A 21577-nucleotide genomic window follows, 5' to 3' on the forward strand; every position below is an offset into this window, starting at 1 on the left:
ACTGTCTCAGCCCAAAATCTCCTTAAGCTGATTAGCAACTTCAGCAAAGTCGCAGGATACAAAATCAATGTACAAAAATCACAAGCATTCTTATACACCAATCACAGACAAACAGAGAGCCAAATCATGAGTGAACCCCCCTTCACAATTGCTTCATAGAGAATAAAATACCTAGGAATCCAACTTACAAGGGATGTGAAGGACCTCTTCAAGGAGAACTACTAACCACTGCTCAATGAAATAAAAGAGGATACAAACAAATGGAAGAACATTCCATGCTCATGGGTTGGAAGAATCAATATCATGAAAATGGCCATACTGCCCAAGGTAATTTATAGATTCAATGCCATCCCCATCAAGCTACCAATACTTTCTTCACAGAATTGGAAAAAACTACTTTAAAGTTCATATGGAACCAAAAAAGAGCCCGCATCGCCAAGTCAATCCTAAGCCAAAAGAACAAAGCTGGAGGCATCACGCTACCTGACTTCAAACTGTACTACAAGGCTACAGTAACCAAAACAGCATGGTACTGGTACCACAACAGAGACATAGATCAATGGAACAGAACGGAGCCCTCAGAAATAATGCCGGATATCTATAACTATCTGATCTTTGACAAACCTGACAAAAAGAAGAAATGGGGAAAGGATTCCCTATTTAATAAATGGTGCTGGGAAAACTGGCTAGCCATATGTAGAAAGCTGAAACTGGATCCCTTCCTTACACCTTATACAAAAATTAATTCAAGATGGATTAAAGACTTACATGTTAGAAGTCAACTTTTAAAACTCCATTCTCACAAATTTTTTAAGTATTTTTTTTAAAAGATTGGCTACTTAAACAAAAATGTTTGGCTTTCTTAAGTGAATGTAAAAACACACTATTAATGATTACTAAAGGGTAGTTATCAGTGTGATACATATAATTTATTATGTCTTATAGAAGGGATTTTGAGTGGGAGTAAAGAAATATTTGTGAAATAGAAAAGAACATGAGAATTCATAAAAGGTATTCTAAAAATTCTTAAGCTGAAAAGTTAAAGTCTATAACAGACTAAACACATTCCAAATGCCTCTAGATATTACATATAGATGCTATCTCTCAGCATGTGGATACTTGATACATTTATTAGGAAAGATTTGTGTTGTGCTTTCAGTGCAAAACTATAAAAATATGTTACAAAGGTAAGGGTAATAATTTTCAGTGACTAAGCCAAATTTGAATCTCTGTTTATAAAAGTCTTTAAAAGCAGTATTGTAAACCTAGAATGCAAATGCTTTGGGTTTAGTCTTCCACAAATGCCTAAAAATGCACTATAAATTCTGTTAGTATATAAAATGTATTGCGTTTTTGTCTATTGAAAGCCATGCAACTTTCTCTGTCAACCAAGCATTTTATATTCAGACCTTATAATGCATATCTATATATAACAGTCCACATACGTATATGAGTGTTCATATCCTCAAATATACAGAGATGAATCACTTAATACTATATTATCACTCTAAGATTTGTTTTATTTTTAGCTTTTATTCCAAGCCTCTGACATAATCTGCTTGACTGAACAAGTTTTACATATATCAGCAATATCTGGGCAAAACGCATTTGAAATTTATTACCAGATTTGAAATTTCATCATATTCCACACATGCTGAAAACTGATGTGCTCTTTTTTGCATTTCTTAATGATGATAGGCTTGCAAAGAAAACATTAAAAATCAACCTAATCCACTGATGAGAATATATTTAATGTATTTATTTTAGATTGCTGATAATTTAGAGAATACTTCATGCAGAGTGAATTCATCATGCATTTTGCTTAATGCTGTTCTCAACTTTCCAGCAAGAAGTCAAAATTTCACTGTTTTCAATTTGGAGCAGAAAGCATTTGTAGCAGCTGTAGCTCTTAATTTGACATCTAGTTTCAGGTCATTTTCATGTAAATAGGAAACAATGGAGACCTGCTGACAATTTCCATAACATGGATGTTTGCTTCAACTTTATTATTTTCTTCTGACAATAATATTTTCTCCCTGGGATTAAAGGAGCCAGTAATTGTTCACAGTTATTATTTTTCATCTTTATGAAAACTTGGTGGTTCTACTCTTTATTACTCAAAAGCTCCCAGTGCCTTCTATATTTCAGTCATACACACAATCCATTAATGTTTCTAGCTCATCCTTTCCTTAATCTGGGCTAGGTTAGGCAGGTCAGGCTTTCTATTTCTTTCTATAATACATTTTCTTCAGGCTTTGCAACCTCTTTTTCTACCTTTACAAAAATACAGGAGGTGAAAATTTGGAATTGTTCTGTTGAATATAACTGATGACTTATTGAAAAGCAAGTTTGAGTTTTGATTTATATTGCTTTGAACATGCCCACATGTATTACCAACTGTGGCTTCACAGCCATTATAACACGTAATTCTGCGCTTTTTCTAATAAATATTTTGTTTCATTTTTCCTCTGTTCCAGAGAAGAAGCCTACTTTATGCTGAAGCATCAATGTGCTTTCTTCTGTGTTTTTTATGATCTGTACAGTAATTTTCAAGTGTGTTTCAATGGGGAAAATTTTAATTTTTCTGTACCTCTTTCAAAATATGTTGATTTATGCAGATTAAGTTAAGTAGGAAGTTATTTTTGTAGGTAGTCATTTCCATTTGTTCCTCTTCTAGGAGTAAAAGTAAGAAATCAGATAGCCTTTTAAACATTTTGTTTTCTGGATCATCTGAACATACCAATAAATTATGTACTCTTTTGACTTAGTCTCTGCTAATGAAGTTATATTAGTTGATATAATCCCGAGCGATGCATGTGTGTGTGTGGTGTGTGTGTGTGTGTGTGTGTGTGTGCGTGTGTTTTAGATGTGCCTCCTCTGTTTTTTAGCAGACACTCATTTGTGCTTTCATTTTTTTCTGCCCCAGTGATATGACAAGAACAGTGGAGATTTCTGGGGAAGGAGGCCCATTGGGAATACATGTAGTGCCCTTCTTTTCATCTCTGAGTGGAAGGTAAGATGTTTTTCTCATTCCAGAAGCTCATGCTAATGAAAACCCTGATTTGAGCTCCTTTTCCCAAATATTTTTCAGAAGGAGATTAAATGTGTATTCTATTATTCAAATGGATACCTCAAGACATACTTCTGTTGGCCACTTAAGTGTTGGAAACAAAATGAAATAATTGACTTTAGGATGTAATGGGGAAAAAATCAATCACAGTGTCTCCATTTACAATTAATTATGAAATACTTTCTTAAAGTATCCTTATCAGTGACACATAGTAAACAGAATCCTTGGCAAAGAAGTTAACATATTGTTAGACAAATGTTGCAACTGAATTTTTTAATATTCCAGAATATGGTTCAACAAGTGAGTATAATAATTCCAAATTGATATATCCTGTTATTCTTCAAGTATGTCGCATTTAGAATAATAAATATTCTAACATTTTAAGTAGCTATATCTGATGCTGTGTATGTATGATGGCTTTATAGAAGCAATGTGTCATCATGCTGTATTTTCCTAAAATATAATTTAGTCAATTAAAAATAATTTACCACATCCTTTTGGAATTTTTAATACATTATGTTGCTAAATCCACACTGGTAAAAATGGCATTGTAGATTGTATCAACACTTCTTGAAATTTACATCTATCTAACTGGATTTAAAACTTGTTCTCTTGATGGAAATTAAAGCGTGTGCCTCAGAGTTCATATTACCCCTATTAAAACAATTGTACTGAATTTGTTTTAGATATTATGTCACTTTGTAATAAGACGACCACATTTAGCACTAGATTGATATTGAGAAGGGTTGTCAGAAACTTAAAAGAAAATCAGTTTTTCACTAACATGACATGATTTTAGTTAACTTACTGAATTTATTTTCTTAAACACATCATTGAAAAGGGGGGATTCCTTAGTTTGGTTTAGGATATCAAAGACGAGACAATTCAATTGATTTTCCCAAGGTCATACAAAATCCAGCTCTCCTAACTTCTCACTTCATTGTTCTTTCAAGAACTAAAATTTTCTCAAAGGTTATACAGTATTAATTTAGTGGTTCTGAATATTTATTCAATTCAGTCTGCCCTATAGCAAAAAGAACAGATTTAGTCATGGTATTTTGGTTGGCATCATATTCAGCAGGTAGCCATCTGCTACCTGTAATTGCGAAGTCATCACCCTTTTTTTTTTGCAAATAACATCTGATGCCAAGCTCTCGCTGGAATGAATATTCCCAAAAAGAAATGAACCAAAAAGCTAGCAGCTCTTATTGTCTCATTTCCTGTATGTGTTAGTAAGTGTGTTTATAAATGTTATGGGTTATGGCATTGGACAAACTGAGGTTGTTTTTGATAGCTAGGGTGAATATTTACTCAGTTGTCATGAGAAATTCTAATGACCTTTGGCAGAAGTATACTGACAGAGTTTTGTGAACTACCAGAGCTATTAAATGACCAGGCTCTTTAGTTTAATGAAGCTGAGATAGAGCACAAGATCTTCCCAATTTCCAAAAATGAGAAAATATACAGTGTGACCGTCACTATACTTCATTTTCAGTAGTTCAGAAAACAAGCTGATCCTGTAGATCACAAATCACATTCTCTCACTTCAAACGAGGGAAATACACTAAGCTTTATTGATTTCCTCCCTTCTCCTTTCTGGTTCTGATTCCTAGCACAAGCCTTGTGGAATAGAAAAAAGAGTACTGGACATGGTTTCAGAACCATTGGTTTTGAATCCCAGTGTTCTTTTTTATAACCTTGAGCAAGTCCCCTAAACTTGCCCCTTTTGAGTACTTACTTTACATCAAGGTTATGGGGATTAAATAACATTAAAAATGTGAAAGTTTCTTGTAAAACACCTAATGTATGAACGTGTAAATCATCAGTATGATGATTATTTTGGCTAAAACCAAAAAGCCTGATTCAGAAATGCAGTTTTATTATAAGTTCATGGTTAACTGTTCACTAACTTGGTGAAATAGTTCTATTATTTTCTTTTGCTATCCACCAGTGTTATAGAAAGGAAATTTAATTAAAAAACATTAAAAATGCTATGGAAGTGGAGACATGAGCCAATAAAAGTTAAGAAGTAATGAGTACAGGCTGAAACAGCACACTTAACTCAACCCATGTGTCTAGATGCAACTGCGTATAGAGCATGTCAGACAAGTGTCTGACTTCATAATGCCATATGGTTTCACTGTATGAGCACAGGGGCTTCGTTAAGGTCATAGTGGTATACTTTGCTCTTAATTTCCTTCCATTTATTGGTTTGTGCCATTATTTTAAATTAGAAATTACATTTAATTTTTTTACTAAGATGACTGTAATTGGCTTTGCCTCTGATGTATTTTTTTATTTTTCTTTCTTTTAGAAAAATGTTGCCACACCTGTTGTTGAATAAGAAACCTAATCTAAGTTAGATCATCCTAAGTAAATTATAGTGGCTGCTCTGCTAGATAAAGCCTCAATGAATTCATTAGATACCATCGCAGAGGGGTGCTGAATGCTGCTTGTATTGAGGCCCATTGGCTTTCCCAGTAAAAACAAAGCAAACATAAAAAAGCCCCAAAGTTCTTGCAACTAAAATGCAACTTAATTTTATTCAGATTTTTAAAATCAGTGTGTTTTTTGTGAATTAAAAACATGAAATCTAATTCGTTTCAGTACAGATAGCGTAATATGCTTCAGTTTCATAGGGAAGACAGCTAAACAGGAGAGAGAAGGAGAAGGGCTGGATGAAGGCTTATAAAGACTGTGAGAAGAGATGTTCAAAGAAAAATGCTAAGCTGGTAGAGTCACTGAGGCTGTGTGACATTGGGAAAAGAACAGGAAGGGGGCAAGGAGAAGATGTTGGTGCCTAAATGATAATTAAAAGAGCAAGAAGAATTGTTACCCCTCTAATTCTGTGAGGCTGTGGATTTCAGCATCCTTTGTCACTGTTCATTAATGCAAATTAACTGGTTAGTCTCGGCCTATAACTCCTCGACAGCATTAATCTTTAAATTCTGTGAGTCTTGGTCCCAAATGAGACAACTACCACAGCCCACCAGTTTAGGGCAAAGAGGATAATGAGGTATTGTTTTCTGAGCCTTCTTGTATTGGTCTGGATGAAATCAAACTGGAGGGAATCTATGGAGCGGAGAGGGCAGAAGTGGTTTGTTGCCAGGGACCAAACTAATAAAATCAGTCAGTTTTACATTTTACCAAAATTACCTCTGACGCATGGGTTTTACCGTTGGGCTTATTCTGTCAATAAATTTTTCATGGAAAGTTAGATTATTTAGATCAGTGAGGTTCACATAGCATCCTCCAGCTGTAATATGCCAGCTAAATTGCAACCCAGTGGCCCGAAAGAATTAATTCATCTCCCAAAATGTGAAATTAAATCCTAGGGAGTAACATTACATGACTGATGATGTACTGAATTAAATTAAAGGAAGACTTGAATGCTTGTTAAAAAAATATCACTTACATAAACAAGTTTATAACCACATGTGAGCCTCCTAATGGATCAAGTTATTGTGAATCCACCCTAACAAAAATCCAAAATGTGAACTCTTAGGATGCTGTTTAATTTAGGGAAAAAAACCCCACAATTTTGATCTATTATTTTAATATGTCAAATAGTTTCATTTCTAATATTGTGTTTCAAGATTAAAGTAACACAGAATGTGATTAATTTGCTAACCTACTGGAACTAGGAAATGAACCACAAGACCCCACTGCACACTTGTGCCTATGACCCTGAGCCTTCCCTGCAGTAGATGGCATGGCTGTTTGCTGTTCTTTCTCCTGCAGCAGCATGCTGTATTCATTTAACATGTTTGAAGTGAGACCCAAATATCACTGCCATGCCTGTTGAGGTCTTGAGATGATGGGAGCTCATTAAGGGGACAGAGGCTCAACTCCATGGCCACTCCAAACAGGAGGACTGCTTTCTCTAATACTTGCATTATAGATTGCCCTTTTCTATGGCTGACCCTGTTATTTACACATAAAATGTACTCATGTTTTATTTAGATTTGAAATTTAATGTGAAGGTATTTTGTAATAGCACACATGGTTTTTATACAAAAGAGAGTGACAAAGTAGAAAAACAAGAGGATTGATAAAGTGCGGATCACAGTTTCTCCAAACCTAGCAGACTCCTCTTGCAGGACATATCTATCTTTCTTACTCTGGGACACAGCTAAGCCTTGTCACATCACAAGGAGAAGGGAAATCCCACAAATGAGAAATAATGAAAATATGTATAAGTTCCATTTCTTATGGTTTTTGGTTTAGTTTTGATTTATATATGTAACAGAATCGTGTATGTATGTGTGTATGCACACACACACACACACACATATTTTAATTCTTGTGGCTACAGTTTTCTTTCTTCTTTCCTTCTCTTCCAACCCTCCTGATCCTAAGCTACAGCCACAAAAATCCAGAGGCCTCTTGGTATCCTCTCTAATTTAGCCTCTTCTTGGTTGAAATTTCGGACAGCTCTTCTCAAAGCCTGCCTTCATCATGTCACTGCCCCACTTGGAAGCGGGGTCTACTGGATGCCCCCCTCCAGGTCCATCAGATTAAGTTCATTGGCTGTTTGTTCAAAGCCGTTGTGTGTGGCACTGGTCTCCCATCTAGTTAGCTCTCAAATCTTTGAAGGCTCTAGGCTTGTTAATTCTTTAGTTTTTGAACTTCAGCTGTCCCCCAAATGTATAGTGAAATTACCTGGTCCTGGTCCTACAGCTTTGTCTCATACTCCTCCATCCTGATCACACAGAAAACACCCAACACATACTTGATTTGGTAGCACCGACAAATGGGATCCAGCTTCCTTCTAAACTGAGTAGTATGATCTGAGCTTAAATGTTTGTTTACTTCTTAAAATGCAAATTATTACAATAGGTAGTAAGACTGCAAAAACGTTACTGTGAATACCCTAATTGTCTCCCACTGCTAAACATCACGTTGCCATGTTGGCACTAACTCAGACTTACTTATTATAGTTAGGTGTGATGCCCTTCTCCAAACCACAAGTCTTTGGTGCCAACTCCACTAAACTAGCCTTTCAATAAGTTTACTGCAAGCATGAGAAATGAAGTCGCAGATTGATGTTGGTACTTATGCATATTTATCTAGAATGGCTTTTTCTCTTGTAGTCAGTTTTGGCTTTTTTTTGGATTAGGGATTAAGATAACAAACAGTTGCCTCAATATAAAGTAAAATTTCTTTCGTAAATAGAAATCAATATGTATTTCTGAATAGTTGCAAGTGGAGAAATAATTAGCATTTATTATTCAGTAATTATATTTCAATCTAAATTTTGCATTTAGGATTCTAGGACTCTTCATCCGAGGCATTGAAGAAAACAGCAGGTCCAAGCGAGAGGGACTATTTCACGAAAATGAATGTATTGTAAAAATCAACAGTGTGGATCTCGTAGATAAAACCTTTGCTCAGTAAGCATTTTTTCATTCTTTTATTTACTTTCTTGATCCCTAGCATGGTTATAATCATTACTGAACTCATTATGATCAAAATAGTAAGTAGAATTTCTAGTCAGTTCCCTTTGAACAATCCAGGACATCCATTTTCGAATGCTTCTAATGTTTTAGCCTGCTCAAAGGTGGCCTACACATGTCTCTGGCAGGTCTGAGAATGCTAAACTACAGAATATCACAAGCCTTCCTGCCTGGCTGTCTTTACTGGAGCATCGTTGAACGGGTTTGTTTTTCTTGGGCTATGGGTCACTTAAACTGGTATTTAACGGCTCTTTTCACAGACTGTTAGTTCAGCTTATTAATTAACTTTCTTGGTGTCAGCAGTCTTCCTTAAACTAAAAAATCTGTGAGAGATGTCTGAGGACTCACTGAATCATAGAAACAAACAGAAAAAAATAAAATTAAAATACCGTCTCCTGGCCAGGCGGAGTGGTTCATGCCTGTAATCCCAGCGTTTTGGGGGGCCGAGGAGGGCAGATCATGAGGTCAGGAGTTCAAGACAAGCCTGGCCAACATGGTGAAACCCCGTCTCTACTAAAGATACAAAAAAAATTAGCCGGGTGTGGTGGTATGCGCCTATAATCCCAGCTACTTGGGAGGCTGAGGTAGGAGAATCGCTTGAACCTGGGAGACGGAGGTTGCAGTGAGCCGAGATTGTGCCTTTGCACTCCACCCTGGATGACAGGGAGAGGCTCCGTCTTCAAATTAAATAGATATTAATTAAAAAAACTGTCTCCCTCAAGAAATCATCTCTGTGCATGTGAAAATGTTGAGGGAATAGCTTCCTGTACCCAGGAATTAGAGTGTATAGTAATCTGATGCATATTTTTTTAATTTATGGTGGCATTGCAGTGGGATTCTGGACCAAAGGACTAAGTACTAATAATCCTTGGGAGTCATTACCACCCTCTTGTTTCTGACCAAAACAGCTCCTAATACATCTTCTCGCTGGGCATTAGTTGTCAATATTGTATGTGTGCATGTGGACAAAGATGAGTGGTTGTGGGTAGAGGAAAAGTGGGTACTGGCTGCTAAGTATGAAAAGAAATGAAACCTTAGAAGAATCTGTTGTGTTAAAATAATGAATGATAGACAAAACTACAATTATTATTAGTAATAATTTTTTAATATACTACTGTGCTTTTTCACAAGGACTTAATTATGCAAAGCAATCATTATCACTTCTGTTTTATAGAGGTGGAAACTGAGGCTCATAAAAATTTAGTATAGAGTTAGTATGGAGTAGAAACTGATTCTGATGCAAGCAAAAATAACATAGGGGAACTGACCACAGGAGTTAGGTGGCCTATGTGAAATCTTCCTTCTCCCCTAACAATTTGCAGAATTAAGCACTTCAGAAAGGAGGGTGCGGGGTAGGGTTTGAGGAATCAGATTGCAGTTGGGGTTAGGATTAGTTATTATGTGCTGTGGCTGCTAGGAACAGAGACCTGAAATAAGAGTAGCTGAAACAAGATTAACATTAATTTTTCCTAGCAACAAGCAAGCATGGAAGAGGGCACTCCACAGTTAGTGCGGCAGCTGCACAGCCACCAGCGGGTCAGGCGGCTTCCATTTTCTGCTTTGCCATCTTGCCATGTGACTACTATCCTTCAGTGGAAAAATGGGCACAAGATGGCTGCTGAGTTTCCTCAGTCACTTCTGAGTTTCAAGAAATAGGGAAGAGAAACAGGAGAACAATAGAAGTTTTTGTCTCTCTACTGAACCAGCCTCTTCTAAAGAACTTTCCTTTAACGCCTTCATCTATATCTTCTGGGCAAGAAAGTGTGGGAAAAGTAGTTGTTTGACCTGAGCACCGGGCATCTAGAGGCATGAGGAAGAAGGGGAGAAAATGTTACAAGAAGTTTGAGGAAGAACACAAAGCGCTAGGTCATAAAAGTGAAAAACACAGTTGCTCTATGTGAGAGTAACAGGAAGGGTGCGTGTTGGATTGAAATTCCACTGAGACATTTAGGCACAGCCAAGGCACCTGCCAAAATGTCTCCATGAGCAAACATGGGTGTCAAACTTGAACTTGTTTAACACAACCCATGTTAGAGAAGACCTCTATTTTAGAAGGATGTCCTAAAAGAAACCTAACTAATGATCTGATCCAAAATATCAAATTATTTTGCTTTTTCTATTCACTTTGGTAATCACTTCTGGTTAGATTTTCATCTTTAGAAACATGTAAAAGCTGTGAGTCATTGGATAAATTATTTCATCTCTCTGAGCCTCAACTTCCATGTCCGTGAAATGAAAGCTATTTATACTTACCTAACATGCTTTCTAAATTAGAGAAGGATGCATGGTAATAATGCAGGTATAGCCAGTGCAGGGGCACCTAGTGCAAATAGTAAGTGGTAACTAGTATGTAGTTGGCAAAGTCATTCTGATAGGAATATTGATTGTGTCTCCTATGATTAGCCACTGTGCTGCTGTTGGTTGCCATCCTGCTAGGGTACTTTAGAAGATGCTGCACCTCAGAGCAGGGTCATCATACATTTATCAACTTTCTTTCCAGGGCTCAAGATGTCTTCCGCCAGGCAATGAAATCCGCAAGTGTGCTCCTCCACGTGCTTCCTCCACAAAACCGTGAACAGTATGAAAAGTCAGTCATTGGCTCTCTTAACATTTTTGGTAATAATGATGGCATTTTGAAAACCAAAGTGCCGCCTCCTGTCCATGGAAAATCAGGTCTAAAGACAGCAAATCTCACAGGAACCGATAGTCCTGAAACAGATGCATCAACTTCCCTGCAACAAAACAAGAGTCCCCGAGTACCAAGGCTGGGAGGAAAACCATCCTCTCCCTCTCTCTCCCCTCTCATGGGATTTGGCAGCAAGAAAAATGCAAAGAAAATTAAGATTGACCTAAAGAAAGGTAATTATTAAATTATGCCTAATAGCATTCTATTATTGTAACATGTAAAATTGGTTAAGAGAAATGCATTAAGGCTAATTTAGTTAATTCTCCCTTCATTTAATTATATCAAAGAATAGATTTAAGTGTATACTTAGGTAACTTAAATTTCTTGAAATTGTACTTTTTTATTCTTTTCTTTGGAGCGTATAGATTATTTTAAACAAGAAAATAATAAAGACCTGTTGGGAAGTGGAAAGAATCATTGCAAACCTGATATCAACAGAGCAATATTGTATTACAACTTAATACTAAATAGGCACGAAAATTCAGTTGTCCCTGTTCTGAGCACGATTAGTGATTCTTGAAGCATCCTTTAGGCCATGTCCAAAAAGCATATTGTTTTTCTAAGACAGTCTTCTAACAACAAAAATTCACTCCTCAGAAAGCAAATATGTAATGTTTACTAATTTCTCTGATTCAACATCGCAAACATTTAAAACATACCTAATTTCAAAAACATGTATAATATTTTCTTTCTTCATCTTTTTCAACTTTTCTATCCATTTCGAGCACAGACCAGTGAGAAGAGATCATGTGTGTACATGCATATTTATGCAGTATTATACACACGTACATAAGCATTCATGTGCTTCTGTGCTTTTGTTCATTTTGTAACCTCTGCTTTATATTCCCTTCCCCCATTGCAACCTTCTGGAATTCTGTGTTTTTCAAGACAATTCAAAAGAAACCAAGATCTTATAGATTCTTGTCTGAATTAATAGAGAATTTATGGTCACAAGGTAATTTTAGACAAACTATTAAGGTCTTTCAAAAACAAATAATGTATCTTTAATTAGGATATGAAAATGATTCTGGAAAGATTCTTTGATCAAAATTTCATTCACCTATAAGAATTCTATTCTGGGAATAAAATACATTGACTAGTAGGTACAAAAATACTTCAGTGTGCTTATCAGTCAGGATTTTTATTTAAATGCCTCAGTTGTATTTTTTGTACAAATGATCCAGCTGTGTGTAAGACACAGATTTGGGTGTTTTGGGTATAGAAAAATGAATCAGACACAGAATCACCTTAAAAATTTATTACAAAGCCTTGAATGCAAAAATGAAAGATATGACATCACATCTGTACTTTCGCAAGATTAATCTGACAGCAAAAAGATACACTGAAGACAAGGCCAAACAACGAAGGCTAAGTAAAGGGTGCACTGCATCTGTCTAAAGGTGGAAACATAATAGGCATGCGTTAATAAATGACTGGTTGTAGGAAGGAAAGAAGAGAAGAATTACAGTGATTGCTGAGGTTTTTCAGCCAGAGCAAGTTGCATAATGGAGATGTCATTGCTAGAAATTAGAATTTTAAGTAGATGAGGATATTTGAAAAGGTCAGGATCTGGATTGGAGAGAGAGATATATAGTGAAGTTTGAAATGTGCATGATGACATCTAGGAAGCTGACATCAAAAAGAGACATTGGAGCCATAGAGATTTAGGTCTCTTTCACTGGAAGATATACTTGGATCCAGGAGCTGGCCAAGGCAGGGAGTCTAGGGGACAAACTGGTCTAGGACAGATCCTTGGGGAACATCTATGGCTACATGGGAGGACAATGGGTAAGATTTAGAGAGAGTGATGCATGTGATGTGATCAAACATAGGAAAATAATCAGAAAATAAAGACATGAAAACCAAAGACAGAGTCAATTTCAAAAATAAATGGTGGGAATCGTCAAATCTAGACCAACAGAGATAGTCGTGGGTAGGTCACTGGTGATGGAAGGTTGAAGAAGCAGTAAGATGGAAGTAAGGATCCTTCAGGGTACAGAAATCTGAGCATACCTTTAGACTGAGTGAAAAATACATGAGAAGGGAGAAATTGGAGATGCAAGAGAACAGGACGGGAGCAACAAGATGCTTGCTGACCAGACAGTGGGATGCAGCAGTACGAGGAATTGAGACACAAGTAGAGGGCTCAGCCACAGCTTGTCCAGCTCATTTAACAGGCTGACAGAACTTAAGTCAAATGGCCTTTTGCTTCTCAGAAAGTATGAAGTCAGGTTATGATTTATTGAGAAATCAGTCTCCTGGGCATCTGGATAACATATGCATTTCTTCTAGAACCTGAATGAGCCAAAGTGTGACACATCTGGATTGGGCCCTAAATTTACTTTGATACCGTCATGGCCTGTCAGGAGCTATAATCTGCATTTGAAACCCAAATAACTGAAGCATATTTAAAATGTCCCAGAATGTAAATATTTTACGGATTCTATATTAGTCTAAATTAGGTAGATCTTACTGTAAGATTGAATATAATATTACTCATGCTTAAGATGACTATATGTTTTCCTGTTCTTATACACTAGGCCCTGAAGGACTTGGTTTCACTGTGGTTACCAGAGACTCTTCCATACATGGTCCTGGTCCCATTTTTGTAAAAAACATTTTACCAAAGGGAGCAGCAATAAAAGATGGCCGCCTACAATCAGGGGACAGAATTTTGGAGGTAAGAATTGGAATTAATAGTTGTATGAAAATATTTCTTGGCATTTAAATAATGCCATTTAATTGCATTGAAATATATGTAAATATATTAATATTTTTATTTTGAACCTAATATATATTAAAAATTATTACTTATAGACAGGATAAGAACTTTTAGTATAGAACTGGTTAATGAGGAGTCTAACTTTGTAAATCCCCAATAAGGTCAGTGATATGGGGCCAAATGATAATGAAAACCATTTCTGATCTTCCCTCTCTTACTTCTACCTCTTAGGGTTCCTGTGAAATTTGGATTGAATCTGAGAATTCAACATATATTCAGTTAGGGCTAAAAAGTTAAAAAGTCTTTATAATAGTCTTTTCAAACTTGGCCAGGACAAGCCAGAGTATCTCAGGTCATTCTATGCTTTGTCCATATCCCTATCATCTGTGCTAGGATAGCAATGAAAACAGCTGGAAGGGATTTTGCAGAGAGATATATTTGGGATACCAAAAGTAAGAGGGTGGCTGTTTGTTTTCATTTATTTTTGTCTGAGGACATATCGTCTTGATAATTATATATTGTCCATTTACCTTTGAAGCAATCATCTTCCTTAAAAGCAACACTTTAGCTTTTCATGTTCTAGATCATGAAAGAAGATGCACCAAATGACTAATTTAGCTCCAAATTAGAATTTCTAATAATCTGTGATAATCTGGTGACTATAATTTTCTAAATACATTTAAAACCTGCAGGATTCTATTGCTAGATGTGTATTTGCAGAGAAATTTGCCTTGTGATCATGGTTCACTCTGCTTGTTGAATTAGGCAGAAAATGACACTAAGTAAGCCTTTGAAATCTGCTTTCTACCTTAAGTGGAATCATTTTGTGGTATCTGTCAGTCCAGTTTCCCCCAAATAAGAATGCGATGTCTTAGGAAAAACTGCTGATATTAATTACCGAATCTGAGTTCATCCAGCATCATAATGATGATGCATTATGGGAAACATTGTTGGGTTTTGCCCATGTATTTAGTTTTCAACTTTTCAGAGCTTCCTCAAGTATGGGATCCCATTTGCTTCTTGTTTTAAAAAACTATCTAGTGTAGAAGGAGATAAGAAGTATTGTGATTGTGGCTGTTCATATGCTTTTATTCATTAGGTAAATGGGAGAGATGTCACCGGACGAACCCAGGAAGAGCTTGTGGCCATGCTCAGGAGCACCAAGCAGGGGGAGACAGCATCGCTGGTCATTGCCCGCCAAGAAGGACATTTTCTGCCCCGAGAGTTGGTAATGTTCAGATCTCGGTCTCACTGAATTTTTAATGCCGAGCTTAATACACCCAATGAACTCATTATAGCTGAGAAACGAGTTCTAAATCACAGGCTTCATTCATAACCAAAGTTGAATCACACTCAGGGTATTTTACCCCATTTGGGGTATAGCACTTTTAGAACATTGATACAGCCAGTGGGTATATGTAAACAGTGCTTCCAGGGCACAGATTCAAACACCTTTAGCAATAAGCAACTATTCAACAGTGTGCAACTAATTCAATAAAATATATATTGAATATGTGCTATGTGCTAAGCCCTAGGCAAAACACAGTCAGCAAAATAATTTGTGGACCTACTTTAATGAAGTTTAAAGTCTCACAGGAAATAAAAAGATAGCCAAGTATTCAAAATGGCGATGAAGATTATGAAGGGAAAATGCAGAGTGCCATGATAACATAGAACAAGGGTATTTAACCTATTCTTGAGGGCTGGGATAGACATCTTGAGAAAGATGAGTTCAAAAGCCTTATTAAAAATGTATACCCTTAGACCTAGTAACTAGACTTCAAGTAATCTGTCCTAAACTGATGATCAAAGATGTGGAAAAAATTCATGTACATTGATTTTTTTCCCCAAAGTCCTATCTATTGCAGTGATATATTGGGTCCTGTATAACCATAAGGCATTGGTTAGATAAATAACTAGATAGCTTGCCAGTGAAATATAGAAGTACTTAAAATGGTTTCTGTAAAAAATTGATAATAGCATGAGAAAATGTTCATAATCTAATACTATATTTAAAAGTAGGATATAAAATTATGTGTGCAGTATCATCGAATTACATTTTAAACCTTGTTAACAACTAGAAGCAGATACATCTGGGATATCGGTTATGAGAGGTTTTCATTTTCTTTTGTTTTACAATAAATACATATTATTTATTTTATTAAAATTGTGCTTTTAAGAAGGCTATAGAAAATTCAAAAGGGGGACAGGTGCAGTGGCTCACTCCTGTAATCCCAGCACTTTGGGAGGCTGAGGCAGGTGGATCACCTGAGGTCAGGAGTTCGAAACCTGACCAATGTGGTGAAACCCCGTCTCTACTGAAAAATACAAAAAGTAGCCGGGCATGGTGGCATGTGCCTATAGTCCCAGCTGCTCAGGATGCTGAGACAGGAGAATCGCTTGAACCCGGGAAGCAGAGGTTGCAGTGAGCCAAGATTGCACCAGTCCGCTCCAGCCTGAGCAACAGAACGAGACTCTGTCTCAAAAAAAAAAAAAAAAAAAAAAGAAAAGAAAATTCAGAAGGGATTTTATAGCTAATAACAAATAGAAACAAATGTGATAAAAGGACTTGTATTTACTCCTTGTTATTTCCTTTGAATCTGTATAAGAATTGACAAAGGCAAATGTACGTTCCCAGAGTTAGGTTATCAGCACAGTAAGGATTAGTTGACAGAAATGATGATATTTCACTTGAAGAAGAGAAATTTTAGGAGACGTGACAATGTAAAGAGTTATTGTATGGATTGGAAAGTAGACCTAATCTGTTTCTTCAGGCAGTCCATACCCATTAATCTACTTATGCATTAACTCAACCATTTACTAAGCATCTGCTGTGTACAAAGTTGGAGGTTCTGGGTATACAAAAATAGTTAAGACTCACTCCCTGCCCTCATTGAGCTTGTTCTAAAACAAATGGTTGGAAGAGGATAATGTTATGAAAACTTTAATGGACCTGTCCAAGAAGGAAATGGGTTAGTTAGAATATTTAAACAGAGCTTGCCTCTCCAACTGTCCAAGGTGCTCTAGAAAAAGTTTCCCCATTGAGGTTAAATAAGACTACACAAGCTCTAAGTTGTCTCTCTGATCCTACCATTGTGTTACATATATTTATGTTTGAGTCTACAACCTTGTCGAATCACCTGTCTTATATATTAATACTCCTTAATACCCACCAAAATGATCCGTCACCTCCAAGTTCCCTTGGCATGGAATTTTCTTTCTCCCTTTCCTTCTCTTTCCCATCATCTTACCCATTTTTCCCTTTCCTTATTGTATACTCTGGGGAGATCTGTAATAAAATAGGGAAAGTAAGAAAAAAAGAGTGATCTGAGTGATGCAGATATAGTCCCCATTTCCATTCCTCTACTTGACTCCTCCATACCCAACCATTTGAAAGGTAGAATCCTGAATGTCTGTCTCATCTCCTCACACTTCCTAGAGAAATGATGCAGAAACTTGGTGTCTGGATTTTTTTTCTAAAGTACAGATGGATTCTTCTTTCAATCTTTTATTTATCCAAAGACCTTGGTCTTTCTCTACAAGGGTCAAAGTGAAAAGAAACAATAAAAAAGGGGGCAGTGTGTGTATGCACCGCAAGAGGCCCTTTCATTTCTTGTCTGATATTTAGGTTGCTAGAAATAAAAACTCTCCAAAATCCTCCGTGGAACTATGTGCTTATTTCTGAGATAGGAGAGCAAAGAAAGAAGTTTTGACTGTGTATTCTGTTGAACTGTGGTCCTGGAAGAAATAAAACCCTGCATAAAAACAGAAATATTTCAGCCAGCCCCTGAGCATGCAAAAGAATGCAACAACAGAACTCCAGCTAGGAACTTAAACCCTTGAGCCTACAGTTTCTGTCTAGTAGTTCCTTATACCTTTCTCCCATATGTCCTCTAGAATTTTTAACCCCACAGTTAATACCTTTTTCCTGGAAGCTTTACCCCTCCCCCAGGTAAGGGATGCTGATTTATCCCAGTTTGAAACTCCGAATTCATTCCTCATCAAAGACAATTACATCTGGAAGTTAGCACCTGGAATAACATTTAACATTGTCTCTGGAGTTCAGATCCCAGAATTCAACTTCTGTATCCAGCACTTACTAGCTGTGTGATGTAGAGCAGTTCGGAACATCACTCAGAGGCTGTTTCCTCATCTATATTGTAAGAATTGTTGTGAAGATTAAATGAGATAATACAGGCAAAGCTCATAGCATAGTTTCTGGCTAGTTGTAAGTTCTCAAAATACATTAGCTATAATTTTTTTTTCTAATACATGAGCGTTTCTATAGTAGTGTAAACACAATTCTATACTCTAGATATATTATGCGGTAGATAGATTTATGCAGGCTTGCCTGGGACTAACCACTATTTTTGAACAATGATTTTTTTTATTATTATTTTATAATGTATTCTGGCATCCAAAATACTGAGTTACAAACAACATTTTTATAACCTATCAAACTGATAAGGGAGGCAGCTATATGTATTATTTCACTCTCATTTAATGGTATTTAGTGAAATTTGATTTCTATCCCAGAATGACATAGGCCAAGTCCACCAGGGAGCATATTAAGTTAACTGTGCAACTGTGAGATTATGAGTGCAAGCAAATTATTTGTTCTCATTTTTTCTAGTTCTACACTAAATTTGGAAGGTATATGCTTAGTATTCATTCCTTTAGAACTTTCTAGCAAATATCTAGACTCTCAAAAATAGTTGACAGTCAACCATCCAAATATGTGGAATTTTCTTTGTCACCATAGCAAAGCAAGGGCATTTGAGCTTTATAAGCATCTAAGTCATGTGGACCCATAGTCTTCATATTGGAAAATTAAGGAAAGGCACTCTTTTTCCAGCCCAAATGCCTGCCTCGAATGCCAAGAGGCAAGAACCTTGCAGGAAGTTTAAAGAGAGGTGATGTTTGGCACGTGCTGGGCTGTTTCAGTGGGAATTACTTCATAGTGTGGCATGCACCGGCCTGTTTGAAAGGGCAAAATAAAGAAGTGTGTTATATGATACATCTTTGTGTTTTCCTTTCAAAAACTTGAAGGTGATATCACTTTGGTCTTTTCTTCCTTATCATGATTGATGTACACACTTGACTTTCCACTGAAAATCTGGCAGGATGAAGGAAGGACAGCACTTCCTACCTTTGTCTTGTTCTATCTCCTTTGAGGAAAACAAACTGTGTTTATTGTTTTCCTCTTCTAAGAAACTCTCCTCTTTTGTTAAGCCTTGCTGTTCTGCGAGCTCTGTATCTTCTTAACAGCACTGCACTGCCTAGTTTCTGACACTTAAATCTTCCTTACTTCCTTGTTATCGTTAGCTTCTTGTAAAGTCTTAACACTTAAGCTAAGGGAGCATGTGGTCAGCAGTTATACAGGAAGTCCCAATATAGAATCGTCTCTTCGATGTGAGTCTCTGTCATTCTGAAGGCCATGGTATCCATTTCCTGGTCATTTCTCCTGACCTGCGACCTGAAAGAACTGTGCTGAACTCCTATATTCTAGTTCGTGTCCGTCTTCCTGAGCAATTGATTAACATCACAAGTTTGGTAGCGTATTTAGCCAGCCTTCTTTCCATCTGGGGCAGACCAGGTTGAAAATCAAGTGAGAGGAATTTATATAATAACATTACAACTATTTAGCTGTTTCTAGTATCTTTACCAAAAGAATGATGTTTCAAAGATAATCTCTCCAGAATCCCATTCTGAAAGATCCTTTGGTGTCCTCACCCCCTGACTGGGTGAGAGTTTACTGAAGAGGTGTTCACATAAGGAACAGTTTTGCAGAAGGTACTTTGAGATTAGTTTTGGTAATAGATTTAGAATCTGAAGGCTAAACTGCTGTCTCTGTGTCTACACTTGAAATGAAAACTATGCTAGTTAATCAGTTGGTGGTTTGTGTGGTCAGTTCTGTAAGAGATGTGGCCTACAAGTTCTTTTCTATCTCCGATACCTGAAATTCTTTCTTACGCTAAATGTCAGATAAAGCCGTATTTCCACTTAAGAAAGCTCCTGAAAAACTGAAGTTTTTCTGTTAATTTCATGTGTTCATTTCTTTAAGAGCTAGAGAGAGAAGGAGTTATTTGCTATGTACGTGTGTGTACATGTGTGTTATTTGCTATGTATGTGTGTGTACATGTGCGTGTATGTGCATGTCTTCTTTTCTTTATTGCTTAGAAAGGAAGATTCTGCCCTTTCTTTGTTAACCTCTTTCACGTTTCATTTTCTGACCTGCTGCCTTATTTCTAAATCATCCTGAAAATCACAGCAACCCCTGGTGGGTAAAATGAGCAAAAAAATTTCAAATGTATTTATAATTTCTACCTGCCAAGTTTGCCTGCTATTGGATGCTGGCCTCTGCAAGTGAGATTAACTGTATTACAAGCAAGCAAGTTTCTCCTGCCTGGCATGATTGAAAACCAAAAGTTAGCCATGTTTGTCATGCTGCTTTGACCTTCACTTAGGAATATTGCTTTTGCTGAGAAAAAATGATGCACACGCATGTGGAGCCCTACTTAACAGTTGCTGAGCTTAGCGTAGTCCAACACTGTCATAGTTACCTGTCCCTGTGACTACCTTAGCATGCGAGATGTGGTTCCAACTTCTTCGTGGTTTACTCTTTCTTATTATTAAGTAAAAAATTCACATCTTGAAATGTCAAATTATTTAGCATCATGAATTATAGAATTTTGGTTTGAAATCTTAGATGAACCTCATTTAAATGATATATTATTTCATTCCCTTTGGCTATTTGATTCAAATGATTCCATGCTTAATTAACTGAGATACTTAAGGAAGAATGAATATTATAGCAGTTATTTGTGGATAAGTAGCAGAAATTGAAAGATAATTTCAAAATGATTTTCCTACCTAAATTAATGTGCATGAGATATGTTTTGGAATTTAAATAATTATGCAACATCCAAAGTACCTTGCTATATTTTATGTATTCTCCAAGTAACACAGTTCATGTCTTGTGATGAAGTCCTTGCTAAGATAGAGTTTCTATTTCAGCTTTTCCCTACAATAATTTCCATTTTCTTCTCACTGCATTTTCATTCAACCATTATATACTGAATCTTAGTCAAGGCTCTGCAACATGAACTTCCAGAGATGAAGCTAGAAGCTTCATCTGAAGATGTGTCCTGTCCTCAAGGAGCTTCTAGCCCATAAAGCAAAGGAGAGTGATAAGTGGATCAAATGAGCAAATAAATTGTTGTAGGGATTCAAACTATGTCAGGAACCAAGAAAACCTTCAAGAACATGACAGCATTTGAAAAAGAGACTTGAGAATTGAATAAATTTCAAGATGCAGAGCCACATGGGCGAAAGAAACACTCTTTTCAGTTACTCAGAGATTAGAAAGTACAAAAGTACAAGAAGACAGTAAGCAGCCCAGTTTGACAGATTACTGAACAGGAGACTAACATGAGAAGTAGTGCTATTTTGAGTAAGTCTGGAGGGGCAAAAAGATTTTGGGATATCTATTAAGAGCTTATTGTGATTCACTAGTAAGGAGCTTGGGACCTGGAATCAGTCACACCTCGGTTGAGCCTTGACTCTATCACTTATTGATTAAATGGCCTTGATGAAGTTATCTCCCTGAGCCTCCATTCCTCTTCTGTAACACAGGGACTAGA

At 36.7% G+C, this 21577-nt stretch overlaps 1 protein-coding gene across 1 annotated transcript in view; it reads left to right on the forward strand.

Annotated features, from left to right (window-relative positions):
- The window catches only part of PARD3B (par-3 family cell polarity regulator beta), a 1081037-nt gene that overhangs the window by 564365 nt on the left and 495095 nt on the right, over positions 1-21577 (forward strand). The window contains exons 6-10 of the mRNA XM_030803127.1: positions 2927-3013; positions 8338-8463; positions 11027-11385; positions 13753-13892; positions 15034-15162. Coding sequence (XP_030658987.1) covers positions 2927-3013; positions 8338-8463; positions 11027-11385; positions 13753-13892; positions 15034-15162 — 841 coding nt within the window. The remainder of the gene's footprint in view (positions 1-2926; positions 3014-8337; positions 8464-11026; positions 11386-13752; positions 13893-15033; positions 15163-21577) is intronic.

The sequence above is a fragment of the Nomascus leucogenys genome, chromosome 22a, assembly GCF_006542625.1.
Source record: "Nomascus leucogenys isolate Asia chromosome 22a, Asia_NLE_v1, whole genome shotgun sequence".
NCBI lineage: Eukaryota > Metazoa > Chordata > Mammalia > Primates > Hylobatidae > Nomascus > Nomascus leucogenys.